This window comes from Lacerta agilis, chromosome 12 (genome assembly GCF_009819535.1).
Source record: "Lacerta agilis isolate rLacAgi1 chromosome 12, rLacAgi1.pri, whole genome shotgun sequence".
Classification (NCBI taxonomy): Eukaryota; Metazoa; Chordata; class Lepidosauria; order Squamata; family Lacertidae; genus Lacerta; species Lacerta agilis.
The window spans coordinates 33,138,846-33,155,308 of record NC_046323.1 but is presented as its reverse complement, the minus strand read 5'-3'; the positions used below and the strand labels follow the sequence as shown (position 1 = coordinate 33,155,308).

Genomic DNA, 16,463 nt, shown 5'->3' with positions numbered 1-16,463 from the left:
GCAGTTTTAAGCTTGTTTGATTGAATGAATGTACTGTGAAACCTCCCTGCAAGTAGGAACCCTGGCTTATCAGGTTTTTGAGTTGTAGGAGCTTGCTTTTAAATCAAGAACAGGTGAACAAAAACAAACAGAAAAATAAAGAACCTATCGTCGCAACACTGACACAAAAAACTTTGCACATACACTAAGCAAAAAGAATGAAGAATCACTGCCCCTACCCCTCTCTCCCCACCCCCAACCTCACAGTGTCTATGACAGCAGTGTCTCACAAGACTTGCATGCGCCCCTCTGCCCCATGCCCAGTTTAATCCTTTGCTTGTTCAGTGACAGCCTGAATGGCAATTCAGTTATCTTGTCGGAACAAGTTAGTCAAAATAGAGGGCAAACTAACCATATGTATCAGTTTTTCCATTGTTGACAAAATGTTAAGGGTTGGTTATTTGTTAAAAGAAAAAAATATTTCTTAGCAGGAAGATGTGGCCACTATGCCAGTAAATATACCAGAAAGCGTTCCTGTTTTCTAGGGCATTGAAAACATAAAAAATGAAATTGAAGATTCAACTGAGCCATTAATAGATCCAGTGTATGGCCACGGAAGGTAAGCTCTGGTTAGTCCTATACTTTCCTTAAGGAAAGTACTGCCTGTTTTCTGAACAAATAATACTTTAGAAACACAGTTTCTGCCATTATTAATTACAAAGGAATTGATGGCGAATATGTGGGACAGTGGTTTTTTTATGATTTCATCTGGAAGCATCTTGTATTGTTAGCACCTATTGTGTTGGTGAAGGCATGATTTTATACCAGATGAACTGAAATTGAACCTTGACCTTCTGAAAAAAGTTAAGTGCATGTTGTAGCTTGCTTTATCTCCCTATGTGCTTTTCAATAAAATAGTTGTAGTGCCATCAAAATTAATTTGTTTAGAAAAATGTGTACGCAAATTGCAAATCTAAAAGCTTGTTTTCTTCATATTAAGCCAAAGCTTAATTAACCTCCTGTTGACGGGGCATGCAGTATCTAACGTCTGGGATGGAGACAGGGAATGCTCAGGAATGAGTAAGTTTCTACTTGATACGACTTTGCTGTGATGCGGCATCAGGAGTTGTATACTAAATGTTCTGAATTTGAATTGTATATAGTTCTTACAAACTAAAGCTATGGCTTTATACAAATGTTTGTGTTTCTTTGTGTCTATTTATGAATATTGACATATTACTCCACTTTAAAATGCTACTTGACTGCAAAATTCTAGTCATTCGTTTTTGGTAAACTGCCTGCCCACTAAGTTCTGTGAGATCTGAGTGTTGGGTTTTTAATAAATTTCTTCAAGGAGTCTAGGGAGTCAGGAGTTCACATCAGCCCATGATAACTAATTACCAGTACTGTATACAGTACAAGGAAACTTGTACTCTTTAGTTTACCACAAGATGGCAGTGGGTCCTAAGGAAGAAAAATAAGTGAAGAGTTTAGAATGTGGGTAAACCTCTCCAAAGTCATCTAGTTGCTATGAAAGACATTGCACAAGGTAGTTACTGTGGGATAGCTGTGCAGTGCCTGTGTCTTCCCTTTAATAAGCATTTATATCTTGAAATAGGAAGGCTGATAGTGGTTTCATGTAATCAAGCTCTTTGACAATGTGCTTATAAGAAACTTGATAGAATTCTTCCTTGAATCTAGAACTATGCTCTTAGTAGAATGAAAAATAAATACATGCAAAATGTTCACTAATTTAATCCCCATGTCACTCTCCCCACCCCACCCAAAATGATCAGTTTGCCCACAGAGTGTTTGTCTTAGTATATATTGCCATATATAGCCATTTGACTATGAATCACTGAAAAAGGATGAGGAAACTTGAAAATGTAGCGCTGTAGTTTGTTTCGTCTTTCCAGAATTTCAAGATTAACAATGAAGAAAATTGGTATAGAGTTGCTGATAATCCTGATTTTTTTCTGTAATGTTCACATATAGCCTAGATACAATACAGTAATGCAGTGGTTCCCAGTTGGTGGTCTGCAGACCCCCAGGAGGTCTGTGCAACTCACCCAGAGTTTCATGGATCATTCACATAACAAAAACTACCATAGAGATATCATTTTTTTTAAAAAAAAGTAAGAGGTCCATGGCTTGGCTTTTGAAAAACGGGGTCTGCAGTACCTGATTGGGTACTAATATATTCCTTGGGCAAAAGTGGCTAAAAATCAAATTGTATGTTACTCACAAATGTATGCAATGAAGCCCCAAAGGCCACTCTTTCAAACAAAGAAACAAACAAAAAGTACTCTTGGGTGATTCTTAACCCTTTCCTTGCCAACTTGTTTTTCTGCTCCTGTTTGGCCTTTCTCTGAAATTATATCCCTGTGAGCATTCCAAATGCATGTTTACCCTCCTTTTTATTTTCTAAGAAAATAACTTTAGAGTTCACATTCATTCCTCAGCACCCTTCAGTTCTTTACTCAAAAACATCTCCATTTCTTCTGCCCACTAAATGTTGGTACTTCCTCCTCTTTTCTATCGTTCTTATCCCCCCCCCCTTTTGAGATAATGAGTAATTTCCCCAGAGCTATAGCCATTTTCAAATAATATTCTTATTTCTTAACCACACATGAATTTCTCTGAGGTATCCCTTATTAATTCCTTTTACAGATTAAGAGCTAGAATAACTTGGTTTGGTGCTTATATTTTATTTGTTATTTCATAAAAAGTAGCCCACTCAATTTTGATTAACTAATTAAAGAAATAATAATAATTAAAAGTACTGATTTTCAAGTGGTTCATAGTGGGAGAGGGGAGGTTTGGGGAACCACTGGTCCAGGCAACATGTGTGCACCTTTCTTGAGATGTTGTATAACTCTCCCTTACAGAATGCAAAAAGGGGCTGGGGGAGAGGAGGAGTTTGCCTCAAGTTAAGCAGGCAGGTTTGGGGCAGATTTTGCTGATATGTTAACAGCATGGTCTTGAGTTCATATAAATTTGTAGTACACCAACTGTGTTTTCAGCTTTTCTTAGAGTGGCCTTTTTACAAGCCAATTTTCTTCAAAATTTTCTGCGCAGAGGACAAGTTGGCAATGGAAAGAAAAAGCCCATTTGGAAGGAGATTCTAGTTCTTTGCATTGTTTGCTTTTAAGAGTTCATCATATATTTGGCATCATTTGCTTTGTTTAAAACAAAAAGCTTCTTGTAAACAAAAGAGAGAAATAATTATTATATTGTATGTGTTTATCAGTTTTTTGTTCTGTTGTTATGACTTGATTTCCATGATAAGTTACTCTTGAAAATTTGTAATAGGGCTTGGGCCAAGAATGCCCCCCTCCACCACCATGCTTTGGCTTCTGTCTCTAGCCTTCCACCATCATTCTGGGGGTGGATATCTCATTCCATCAGCATGATTTGCTCTCTATGAATCAGGCAGTAGTTTTGTCACTTCCAGGGTCCATTCAGTCAGAGGATTTTAGGAATAGGATTGCACCCTTATTTCTCTGCCTAGTTTTTATGTGCTCTGTTACATGATTGATTGTAGGCCAAAGTGTCGTGGCGTGTTTTAAGAAGGAAACTGTAGCATGACTCAAATTTTGCAATCTAATACAGAGTTTTATTTTTCTTCAGAACTACTTGGAATACATAAACAAGCAACTGTTGGTTTTTTGACACTTATGGAATCTTTAAGATACTGTAAGGTAAGATAGTTCAGAGTCCTTGGGTGATATGCTGTGTTATTTACTTAAGAGTAGACCCATTGAAATAACTGAAGTCAGTTTATTTCTGTAGGTCTGCTCTCGGTATGACTTAATTGGATATCACTCCTTATGTAAAAGCATGGCTGGTGTTAACCCCAGAAAGAAAATCCTTTGAAAACTTGGTATTTCAACTTCAGCCTTTAACTGTTGAAGAGAAATCACAGATGAAGCATATGTCATCTAAATTTTTCAAATCTCAAGTTAAAAAACTTTTTTAGAATCGCCTTTTTTTTAGCAACAGCAAAGTCATATGTCTTGCTGATGAGTAAGCAATGAAGAAACTTAGCTTATTCAGAGTTACAAGTTATGTCTATCTTTTGCTTCCTTCTCCTGTCACAAGAATCTAAAAGGCACAATCTAGTCCACCTAAGATAGAATTCTCATAGGATCAATGAATGCCTGTTTTCTCACCTCCCCTTGCCTATGAAAAGTTATTTATGTAGTTAAGAAATCCATGTGCACTAGCTTTCCCTCTTGCCTCAGTATAAATTTAGTTTCAAACCATTAATAATTTGCTTTGAACATACCATTCACTCTTAATGGGTCCTTGTAAGCGGGGGAAGATGGGAAAAAGAGCTATAGGAATCCTGAAGGTGTAGAAATTGCACCCAATATATTTGATATTTTACTGAAGCATCCACTGATTTGTCCCTCTGCAGATCACTCATGCACAAATTAGACTTGTTCAGCTCTTAACATTCTTATTTCGTGCATAAAAAAACCAATAAATCTTGGGAACCTTACATTTATTTTTTGCACATGTATTTGTGGTTACCATGCAAGTACAGCATTCATTATGATACAGAATTCATCCTGATAATTAAGAACATAAGAGTAGTCTGCTGAATCCAGTCAGTGGCCAACCTAATCCAGCATCCTGTTCTCACAGTGGCCAATTCTGGTTTTACTTATTTTTTAAAAAGTGTTCAGTTTCATGTTGGTTGTTATTAATAAAGATTATGGTGATCATGATGATGGTTATTAGAATGGTAGAGTGAACCTTGCAACATGCATTTTGTCTGGTAAAGCAGGATCCAAACACAGTATCTAGGAATCAGGGGTCACAGTGATGAATACTGTATGTAGCTAGCTTTCACCAATTTTTGTACCTGTCTCCTCCTTTAGTCCTTTCATACCAAGCTCCTTCATACATATGGGGAAATCTGACCTGGATTTTGGAATACAAAATAAGCAGCATTATTTTTATTTATTAAATCCCTATACCACCCCTCATTGAGGGATCACAGGGCAGTTTACAATACAAAAAGACATTCAACAGTAACAAACAATAACAATACCCCCCACAGTTTAAAAGGCCATAGATGGTTTAATTAGCCAAACCATGTCTGATTTTTATTTTCTCGGGGTGCAGAACTATTCTGTTGCAGAGTACTATTAGCTCAGTGTACACTGCAATATTTGAGGACAAAATGTTGTATGGTGTTAGGTTATGAACTTGCTACATATTTTTTTTCTTTTCATTTTAGGTTGGCTCCTATTTGAAGTCCCCAAAGTTCCCTATTTGGATACTTGGCAGTGAAACTCATCTCACAGTCTTTTTTGCCAAGGTAGGATTCCTTTCTTTTGTTTCATTTCATCACCCTAGGTCAAAAACATCTTATTTTAAGTCTACAGTTCAAATATTTTCTACAGTATACTCTTCTTACACAGCACTGAAGGTTTAAAATAATTTATTGGCATACATGTTACATGCAGACATACTGGATTTCTGAGAATGTATTAAGTCAGTATGGTTGAAAACAACAACTCATCTTCAGGATCTTCTTGAGTTTTTCTGATTAGTTAGAAATCAAGTCCCAAAGACCCTTCTGCTTGGCTAAAACTGTTACCATACATGGCTATTTGTGCAAAGCTATGTATTGAGCATTGCAATCTATGTTTTACCAAGTGTGGAAGTAATACATTTTTCTCTGACTGATCCTGAAACTTCATCAAAACAAGGGATGGGGTGTGCACTGATCTTTGGTGAATGGAAAGGATGACATTTTCCTCCTGCTTTCTGGACTTAGATGAGTTATTCAGCATGAATCCTGTGTTACAGCTAACCTCTGGATAAGTGTGAAACTGCAGGATCTGTGTGGATTTTTCAAAAATGACTATGTAGGAAAGCATCCAAGAACAGGGGTATTTGGGGAGGTGGAAGCTAGGGAACACCAACAGTGACCTTTTGGACTACCATATGTAAAGTCTGTGCTGCTGAAATCAGTTATGCAGATTCCATTTCTCTTTTGTAAGAAATGCAATTTAATAGAAGAGACTTAAGGCACTCCAAGAAAGAAAGAAAGAAAGAAAGAAAGAAAGAAAGAAAGAAAGAAAGAAAGAAAAAACAAATTGGCACATTCTATTTTAATATAATTCAGTTCCTGGAAGCATTTTAACTGAAGAGCAACATATTTTTTTTAAAAAAGCAACAAAACAAAAGTAATGGGTTTTGTTTTTGGTGTTTAGGCATATATCCCATAGTTCTTGAATTAAATTGTAATGCATTGTATATTATTAACTAATTACTGAATACTACTTCATATCTATGACTAACCTGTATTTTTTAGCTTATTTAAATAAGGGTCAATCTATAGAAAGAGAAAAGGCTTGTGATACACTCTCTTTCTTTGTGACTCTACCACTTGAAAATGGAGGTGGTTGTGTCCTTCTCTGGTCTCTGTAGATTCATTACTGTATATATGGTTAGGATCTAAAGAACTATGTGTTCTTTTCATGTGCACACTGTAGCTCTGTCACCCATCTCAAAAATTGACTTGGTTGGTGTCCAGTATAGCATCCAATGCAGCACAAGATGCAGCAACTGGTAGCAAATGCTTGACAAAGCTGCTCAGATCCCACCGTACTCCTGAGTGTGAATGAAGCATTAGTCTTTGGACTTTAATTTGGATTTGTGTTGCCTGCTGCGTGCTTTCCAGCTGAGGTTTAAATACCTTAACATACGTCTAATAGTAATGTCGGCACTGATACAATTACATGGATGGCAAAGCTTTACTAAAATCAGTTTGTCTTCTGTTAGTTATTTGATCATTTGCGCAAACAGTAATGCATGTGACAGCTGCTGCCTGCCCACCTACACTGCATATAACCTTGGATACAGCATTCAGTTTCATTCTTTACAAGTGCAATTAATACCCTTGCAAATCCATTTCATACTCCCCTTTGAAGCTGGGATAAGCTTGTTTTGCATTCTCTTAATTGTCTCCTTTGTGTGGAGATGAAGATCTTTGTATAGACACATATGAATGCTTTTGATTTTTCCTTAAGACAGCAGTTCCAGACAAGAAGGATGTGTAAGACCATTCTAAAGACTCTTTAAATCTTACTGTCAAGACACAGCAATACATCCAGAGTTGCTGAATCTTTTTTTTTTAGCACTGGATTATTGCACCCTAGATTAGATCCGTGCTAGTTTGGGAGGAGGAAGTCATGAATTTTGGAAGCAAAATACTTTCAAATAAAAATATCTTGATTTTGTTCTGAAACTTGGTGTAAACAGAATCCAATCCAATGAAATCAATGGACTTAAGTAATACTATGGGACTGAGCAACTTGGATATTGCCCAGAATCTTTACAGCATCCTTTTTCATGCATAAGTCCCAATTAAGAATGATGACCCACACACGTCTCACCTTTGCTGAATCAAGGACAATCTAGCAAACCACTAATACTGAGGAGAGGAGGCTGAGGGAATACTCCACAAGGGAGGGTGTTTGAAAAAGTGTGAGAGGCTGCCACAGAAAGAATGTAGTTAGTCAAGGGAGACGTGGACCCCAAAAGGTTTAAAACCTCTGTGCTAGTCTATGCCCATATTGTTCCTTCTAAGGGTATTTAAGCTTAATATGACTTGTCTTTTAGCTAGTTTAATGACAGCATCTGTCCACAGCTATGTACTGTTTTTAGAGCAATGGTATTTAGAAAGTTAAAAAAAGAAATCAGTGATGTGTTTTTTTTAATGGTGTTTATCAGCTCTGCAGTTATTACAGAGATTGTATGTGCTGTTTTTGATTTTTGAGAACAAATGCGGCTGAGATTTTTTTACGAAGTACTAACGGTGTGTGTGTTTGCCTCCAAGGGTAAACATGAGATTCTAAAATAAACTTGTGTTATCAGAATAGCATTTCAAAATACAGCAAAATGGTTTTGGGCAGGAATATTACAAAGTTCAAAGGGTAAAACATGAACCTCTTTGCCTTTAGGACATGGCGTACTTGAACAATGCTTGGTAAACTACTGATAGGATTTCCTTCTATGGAAGATTTGGGGGTTGGGATGTTTTTAGACAACAGTTTGCAAGGCCTGGGTGCTTGTGTTTGGCAGAAGTTGTAAATGCTTGGCAGATGAAGTTCATTTTTGGGATATTTTGTTTTTTTAATAAGTGTTGCTGCCCAAAGTGAATGCATTCATTGCTTTTTACAAAATACAAATGTTGCAAAAATTAAAGCTGTACTTTTTGATTGGGGTGTGGAGCAGGTTTGGTACAGACTAAGCATAGCATAAGATAGAATTGCAGAAGCAGCCTGCTCCACTTGTATCTGCAGCAAGAGCCTCTATAATAAGACAAGGAAGTGTGGTAGAGCCTTTTTGTTGAGCTCCCCGCTTGCCCCATAAATCACTGAGGCTGTTGCTTTTGACAGAGTAAGGATCACTGCCAGGTCTACTTCTTCCCTACCTAGACCTGCCCTGGTGTTTTCTTGGAGTAGCTACCATCCCTAGACATTTGCTGCTTCTTTCTCTATCTCAATTATCAGTTTAGGATTGAGAAGAAATAATTATACTTCCCCCCCCTTGCCCATCGTAATGCTTATAATAACCACTGAAATTTGGCAGTGGAAATAGAGAAAAGTAGGGGGAAGGGGAAGGAATTGGGAGAAAAGGAGCGGCTAACCATTCAACTCACAAGAACTGTTTGATTGGGGGAAAAACTAAAGCTCTCTAATTTGAGTGCCCCTAGAACTAAAATTGAAATAGCAGCACTGTGTGTGTGTGTGTACACTGCTTTGTGAGATATGTAATCATTGCTTTCTTTATTGCTTTGTATAATCCTGGAAGTCCCTTTATGCACTGTTTCTGGTGCTGAAAGCATACAGTAGTTCAGTGTCACACCATGGTTTACACTAATAACAATCTAGATGGCAAGCCATGCTTTAGAACTGCTTATCTGCTCAGCACACTAGTCTGTACATGCATTCGGCTCTGATGGTAGAGAAACAGCCACAATTATGGTTGGTCAATTGATACTGTGCCAAACCATGTTTCTGCAAAGTTATTTCAAAATTATGATTTGTGATTTTTTTTTGTCACTATATTGTAAACAATGGTTTGTCAATTTGGACATGATTTAAAACTGTAATGGAGCTTTCTTAACTATTGTTTGCTGTTATGTCTGAAATGAACCATTTTGGCCTTTCACTTACTGGAACATCTTTTACTACTACTCTGGCTTTGTCCTACTGTTCACTAGGGTTGATTATTAATTACCAGTTTCTAGTAATAAAACAAACAAAGAAACCTATGCCTCATTTTCCTAGGTGTTTCATTTATGAAGATGACATTCTGCATTTTCATTGTTTGTGTTTATTGCTTTTCATCATTTTTCCAGTGATGTATTTAATCTTGGTGAATTCTCTCTTAAGGATTTAGCTCTTGTTGCTCCTGAAGCTCCCTCAGAACAAGCCAGACGAGTCTTTCAAACGTATGACCCTGAAGGTAAGATATGTAGTATGAGCCTATGTATGCTTACTTGTAACCAAATGCAAATGAGTTCACTCTTAAATGTTAAGGTGCCAAATAAGGACAATCAGATTATTTAAAGTAGGCATAAAATAGAGACATTCTTGCTCTTGGGGACCAGCAGAAGAGTATGCATTGTGACATGATGGTAGAAAAAAAGGTCTCTCTGACAAGTTCGCAATATGTTTTCAAATGACGGTAAAAATAATGCCTTAAAAGCATTCAGATACTATCAGTTATCCCTTTTACTCCACGGAGAATATAAATTGCACGAATTTAGTATCAAATAGATACCTGCCAACCTAGCAGTTTGAAAGCACATCAAAGTGCAGGTAGATAAATAGGTACCACTCCGGCAGGAAGGTAAACGGCGTTTCCGTGCACTGCTCTGGTTCGCCAGAAGCGGCTTAGTCATGCTGGCCACATGATCCGGAAGCTGTCTGCGGACAAATGCCAGCTCCCTCGGCCAGTAAAGCGAGATGAGCGCCACAACCCCAGAGTCATTCACGACTGGACTTAACCGTCAGGGTTCCTTTACCTTAGATAGTTATATTCACGCTTTCTTGTTTCTTATGGTGTTTGGCACTGTTATAGCTTGGCTCATTAAATGAAACTGCATTGTTTGATATGCTCTCTTGGAGGAATGCTGTTCTCTCATTCTAAAAGTAAATGCATTGCTATGTTTGGTTAAAATTGCAACATGCTTTATTTCAAGACACTGGGGCAAGGATTTTCATGCAAGTTTGTGTTGCAATTATGGTATCACATAGTCAGACTGCAAGTTACAATGCCCTGAAAATCATTAGAGAAGTAGTTACTTCCAAGAAATTGCATTTTCAAAGTCTGCTTTTTCATATCTACATTTAGAGAAATGCACATTACTTTCCATTTCAGAAGAGGCAGTGTTAATCAGCCCATATAAATATTTTTAATTCTTGGACACCTGCTAGTTCATGCTAATGACATTTCCTTATTTTTTCAGATAATGGTTTTATACCAGACAGTCTTCTAGAAGATGTAATGAAGGCTTTGGACCTTGTATCAGATCCTGAATAGTAAGCACAAATTGGCAGCTGTTTTAGAACACTGTTTAGAAAACCTTTGCCACCTAAATGGTTGTGGTTTTTTTGCTACAGCGTACACAACTACGGTAATTCAATATGTATCAGCTGTAAGTGTAAGGAGCAAGGTGCTTACATACAAATTCAAGACTAGTTTTAGAGAGAGAGAGATTTTCATTCACATGAATGGAGAAATGCTAGATTATTTCCTTGTCAGCATAAATGTAACATTGTATCAAAGTATAAAATGTGATTTGTGGCAGATTTTTTGTCTAAATGAAATGTGCATTATAAAGTGAGTTTAATTTAGACCTCCATACTTGTGGTATGCTTGCTTGTGGTAATGTAGAGAGAGTATTTTTAATACTCAGATTCAATACACAGCTCATAAATGGTTAAATTACACTAATCTAGTATTGCCTGTAAAAACAGACCATTTGTTGCAGCAAAATTTACATACAGTTTTGAATGTTAAAGAGGATGCCACTTGCCTATCCAATGAAAAAAAAAAGAATATCACTTTAGAACAAAGACAAATGTAAAATGTACTATGTAAATGCAGCATTCTTTCCTCAGTCTATTTTAGTGCAGGGATGAACCTGCAGCGCTCTGTGCTGTTGGACTCTCATTGGCCTCAGCCATAATGGTCAGTTGTTAGTGATGATAGGAGCTGTAGTCTAGCAACATCTAGAGGGCTACAAATCCCCCATCTCTGCATGCTTAATTCTGTTCATTGTGGCCTGTCAAATAGATAAAACAAGGGTGGGTCTTCTCAGGACAGTTAGAAAGACGATGTGTGTGTTAATGCTCAAGACGTATCTTCACTCTCTTCTGCTGCAAAATCCAAGGAATTAAGACAGTGTACTTGTTCTGAAAGCTTTACCTAATAAGGCGTAGTATGTCAATTGTTGTTGCTACATTGATTTTAAATAAGATTACTTTGGTTTAAAAATAACTCTTTTATTTGGCAACCAGATGCCATTCTTTTGCAATTGCTATTAGGATTCTAAATACAACAGCCTGATTGTTTTTGGCATTTAAGAGTGTTGTAGAACCATAGAGCTTAGTCATGCTAGAATATGAATGCACCACACTGATATTTTTGTGTTGTTCATCTTATCTTAGTGTAAATCTCATGAAAACAAAATTAGATCCAGAAGGACTAGGAATCATATTACTAGGTCCCTTTCTTCAAGAATTTTTCCCTGAACAGGTATTGTAACCCCTTCTTTCTATTCTTGCAATAGGGCATTTTTAAACAAATGTGGATCAGTGATGCATTCACCATTTTGTAGTTAATATACATTATGGCTGCATTTGGACGATCATATCTTGGCTTAATAAGTCAAGCTAGGAATGATCCATATATCCACGCATGCAAACTCTTCATGCAGCTGCTGCAGTCCTCCCTTCATAAGCCAGCAAAGAAACCAGGAACTCACCCATTAACTATAGTTTCTTGTTTCATTCAAAGTGGAGAATGGGAACAAATACCTTTAATGATATTAACCTATTACTTGAGAGTAACTGTCTTGTGTGTTCTCTTAGGAGTCCAAGGTTCAAGAATCATTCACCGTATACCACTACAATGGATTGAAGCAATCTAATTACAATGAAAAGGTATGGCAGCAGTGACTTCTCATACACCTAATTAGGCAATTGCATGTTATAGCAGATATCCCATGGAAATAAGTTGGGTTCAGCCTATTTCTAAGTGGACAGTCCACAGTGTGATAAAACCACCACTTACCATTTGGCTGGTGACACATGTTCTTAGGGGTGGGGGGAACAAATAGAAAACTAATTACGGAGGCATTTGGAAATGTCAGTGTTTTGTCACCAGTTCTCTCCACTAAGTAAGAAGTGAATTTAGAGTTATCTTGAAATTTTTAATAACTGTGCTTCAAAATGTCAAGAAAAGGGTTGGGGGAAGGCTACTAGGCAGTAGTTTTCCCGCTTTGCTTTATTTAAAATATAAATTATTACGGAACTAGTTTTTATTTTATGAAATAATCTGTTTTGTGACCATCGCTGTAGGGTTTTCTCACCCATTTCAGTTTAGGTACCTAGAGATATGGTTCCCATCCCATCTTATATCGTAAACTATTTAGTGTCCCCTGTGTAGGCGCACTGAGTGAAAAAACAGGCCCATGGAAGATATCTGCAGATTTAGGTGGATCCCTGAGATGTACACAACAGTGTTGGGTTTTCTGAAAAGACTCCCCACCTGATCGTTCCAAAATTAATGGAGGTGGAGAATTCCACACGGACACTGCCTTCATGCTGCCTCTGCATGTCGGCAGCAGAGCAAGCTCAGTCAGCAAGGGCTAAGAGTTTAGGTGTGTCTTCCTTCCCTACAGCCTGTCCTCAAGGCCCCATGTTCCGTCACCCCATAAGAGACTAACAAACTAAAGACCAAGCTGGTTCTAGAGTCCCTCTTATATCCTTTCTTCATGCTTGTTTCTGGTTAATAGTGAACATGTGTAGTAAGGCACAAAAACGTAAGAGTTCTATGAGTGTTTCATTTAATCTTGTTAATAAGGTGCAGAAGATTTAAATCAATCTGAACCTTTGCTCTCGAAGTGATCTTTTAAAAAGAGTGGCTTGGATTTTGGTCTTTAAAATAACATGGCATTTCTTTGAAACAGTAGATTAAATAAGATAATTACATTTTCACAGGTCATGTACGTCGAAGGTACAGCAGTGATTATGGGCTTTGAAGACCCAATGCTACAAACTGATGATACTCCAGTCAAGCGCTGTTTGCAGACTAAATGGCCATACATAGAACTACTCTGGACCACAGATCGATCCCCTTCGTTAAATTGATGCTAAGAGAAGACCATGTACTTACAAATATCCAACATTTTGAATGAGGGTTGGGTAGGCAGCTGCCTTTATTTTAAAAAAAACAAACAAGCAAACTATACTTTTGACTGCGTGGCTATACACTGGTGTCACCGAGAAACTGTAAATAAACACTTTTCAGTGTTGATTAGACTATTTAATTTTTTTAACAATTGGATTGATTTGTTTTATACCAACTATTTCCTCCTTGGCCATTGTAGTACAGTTATTGTGAGTTCTCACCCAGAAGCCTCCTTGTTCAGCCCAAAAATAACCTGGAAAATGGTCTAGTAGTGCAGTATCTGCATATTAGATTAAATTGGTCTTAAACATCATCATAGTATTCAACTGTTTACACATTTGTTTGCCATATGTTTTATTTGGATCATTCTGCCTTAGGGCACAACCCATCGGGAAATTCCCATACATGTACCCCACTAAAAAGGATGGATGAGAGCTGTGCACGAGCATGGTAGCTTTTACCCAGTTCTCAGGGCTTATTCAAGGCAGCTGTTGGGTGGGTTTTGGCATACACTGCAGTATCACAACTTTGGGGCTAGATTGGCATTTGCACTGAATATGTTTAGATGAGTTAAATTTCTGCTGCTCACTTCTAGAAATCTTAAAACTCATCTACATGGCTTTGCACAAACAGCAAAAAAATGATGTGGGGTATTTTTTTTAATGGCTAATTATAAATGATTAATGCTATTTATTGGCAGTTGCATTGTTCCCAGAATTTACATATTTGGCACACTGAAAGTCAAAGCAAGATTTAAGAAGAACAGAATAATAATATTTGATTTCGTATAAAGGAAATATAAAAAAGCCTTAACAGCAGAGAGAATTTGTGCTGCGATTTTTGAAGCTGTTCATGTTATTATTGCCAAATACCTCTTCTCAACATGTCCTAACAAAAAACGTAAGCCAGCACTATTGTATGTGTTACATGCATGAAAACATCTGTTATTCAAGTAGTATAGTCCATTATTTATTCTCTAGCAGGGCTTAATAAAAATCTACCCAAATAGTGAACTAGTGATTTTGCCTCCTTGCCTATCCAATTTGGTGACTTTTATTTGTTATTTTTTAATGTCATAAAGTAACTCTATGGCTGTTGAGTAATGGTATATTATACTTAAGTCATACTTAAGGCTACCCTGTTTTTCAGAATGTTAAGGAATGGTGTTGTGTGGCCTTCAGAATGATACATCATGCCCATTAATGTTCTCATCTCCTCCCACTTCCACCCGAAGTTCCTGTGTTTCAAGGCTTCTCTGTTCACTTCAGTGGTAGAGGCAGCGTCACATGCATGGAGCTCTTCACAGAAATTCCTTGGCCCAAGTGGCATTGATGTTGCACAGAATATTTTTTTTTTAAAGCGCACACACTTCAGGCATATTCTAATGAATTTGGGAGTAAACAGTCTTATTGTTTTTCCTTTCAATAAATGAGCTACTTTGCCCTAGCAAAAATATTCAGACATCCATTACTATAATGCAACCTGATTCACTATTCTTAACCTTTCCTCAGTCCTTGCTTTAGTCCACCAGAAGAGGCAGAACTGTGCATCTTCTCAAATACAAAACGTTCTTGCTGATCTGTGCAGCTATTCTATAGAAATAAGTGCTATTAAAAGGAGCCTTTCGTTGGCCAGGGACTATACTACTGATAAACACCTTTCCAAATAGTATTTTTTTCAAAAGGCCAGAACTGTTTGAAAAGGTGAGGTGGTAACTTGCAGATTTTTTTTATTAAAAAAATCAATGTTGCTGTACTCTGGCAAATACAAAATAACTATGAGAAGCATGTGTTATGCTAATAGTCTCAGCTGCTCTTGGCTTGCAGTTATTCTTTTCTCCAAAAAGAACAGTTGGAGATTGCTAGAAATGCTTGGACTGCAGTAGAAAAGGCATATTACTGAAGGTTACATATGCACACAAATGTACTATTATGCAGGAGTCATATGTCTAAGAAGGTCTAGCATGTGCTTTAGTAGCAGTAAAATGCTGTTGAAACCAAGTTGTTCCATTTCGTTATTAGAGGTTTGTAACCCGCACCCCAGTCTCATGATCATGTAACTGGCACTGTAGTCTGTGGCTCTGTTTTATAATATCCAAAGCACATCATTTTCCTTGCAGAAATTTGTCTTGGGTACTTATCAGTACCATTAACCTAATTGTGCTTTTTTGTATTATATCTGACAATGTCTGCAATTTGCTGCCAAATATCTAATGAAACTCAACCCCCTATTTTAACACTGTGTCATTTGCATTCCTCAGTAGCACCCGTGGAAAAATGAAGTAGCAGGCCCAGGACTGATATGTAGAGTTTCATTGTCAAATCCCAGCAGAGAATGTGTTTCTGGAGAGAGAGAATCAAGTGCAGTTGAACTCTCTTTTTCCTGATAAAGCTTGGCTGATTGCAGAGGGATCAGGCATTTGAAGCATCCTTAGCCAATGAAGCAAAGGGGTATTGAAGAGGACAAATGCTATCTTGTTTGTGTTTTAAGATGGCCCCATATTTTTCATGTTGACTTTGAGAGGAAGATGGCGAGAGAGAGCCCTGGGATTTTGGTTTGGATTTGTTTGTTCTTCTGGGTGGGCAAGGGCCCTGTAAAATAAACTCAGGCCCTCTGTGGGAAAAGTGTGTTTGGCTTGATCAGAGTTTCCTTTGGAAATCCCCCCCCCCCTTCAGAGACCCTGCCCTTGCTCTGGGAGATAACGATTTTTGTTAGGGTAATTATATTGGGCAGGGGGTGACATTGTTTCTTTCCCTGCTTTATTTCAATGCACTCACTACTCTGGAGCAGCAGAGGTTCAAGGTCAACTGTCTCTCCATATTTCACAGTTACTAGCTTGCTTTTCCTCAAGAGATAGAAAGGAGAGAGGTAACAACTTCCTTCTGTTACAGGATGATACTGCTGCTGCTGCTTTTGTTCTTACTCTCATTTTTTTTTAATGCTCCTCTCCAGAACCAGAAATAATTGCAAAACTTACTGATGTGTTAGAATGACTGTCTCTCTCAAACAGGGAACCAAAGGTCCATACCCTTCCTCTG

General features: G+C 37.6%; 1 protein-coding gene across 2 annotated transcripts in view; it reads left to right on the top strand.

Annotated features, from left to right (window-relative positions):
• The window catches only part of MINDY3 (MINDY lysine 48 deubiquitinase 3), a 31,777-nt gene extending 17,339 nt beyond the window's left edge, over positions 1–14,438 (top strand). For both annotated transcript variants that reach the window (XM_033166346.1, XM_033166347.1), the window contains 9 exons: positions 525–598; positions 980–1,059; positions 3,610–3,680; positions 5,228–5,308; positions 9,399–9,471; positions 10,478–10,550; positions 11,682–11,769; positions 12,105–12,176; positions 13,236–14,438. In XM_033166346.1, coding sequence (XP_033022237.1) covers positions 525–598; positions 980–1,059; positions 3,610–3,680; positions 5,228–5,308; positions 9,399–9,471; positions 10,478–10,550; positions 11,682–11,769; positions 12,105–12,176; positions 13,236–13,385 — 762 coding nt within the window. In that variant the 3' untranslated portion in view covers positions 13,386–14,438. The remainder of the gene's footprint in view (positions 1–524; positions 599–979; positions 1,060–3,609; positions 3,681–5,227; positions 5,309–9,398; positions 9,472–10,477; positions 10,551–11,681; positions 11,770–12,104; positions 12,177–13,235) is intronic.
• The last annotated feature ends 2,025 nt before the right edge of the window (positions 14,439–16,463 follow it).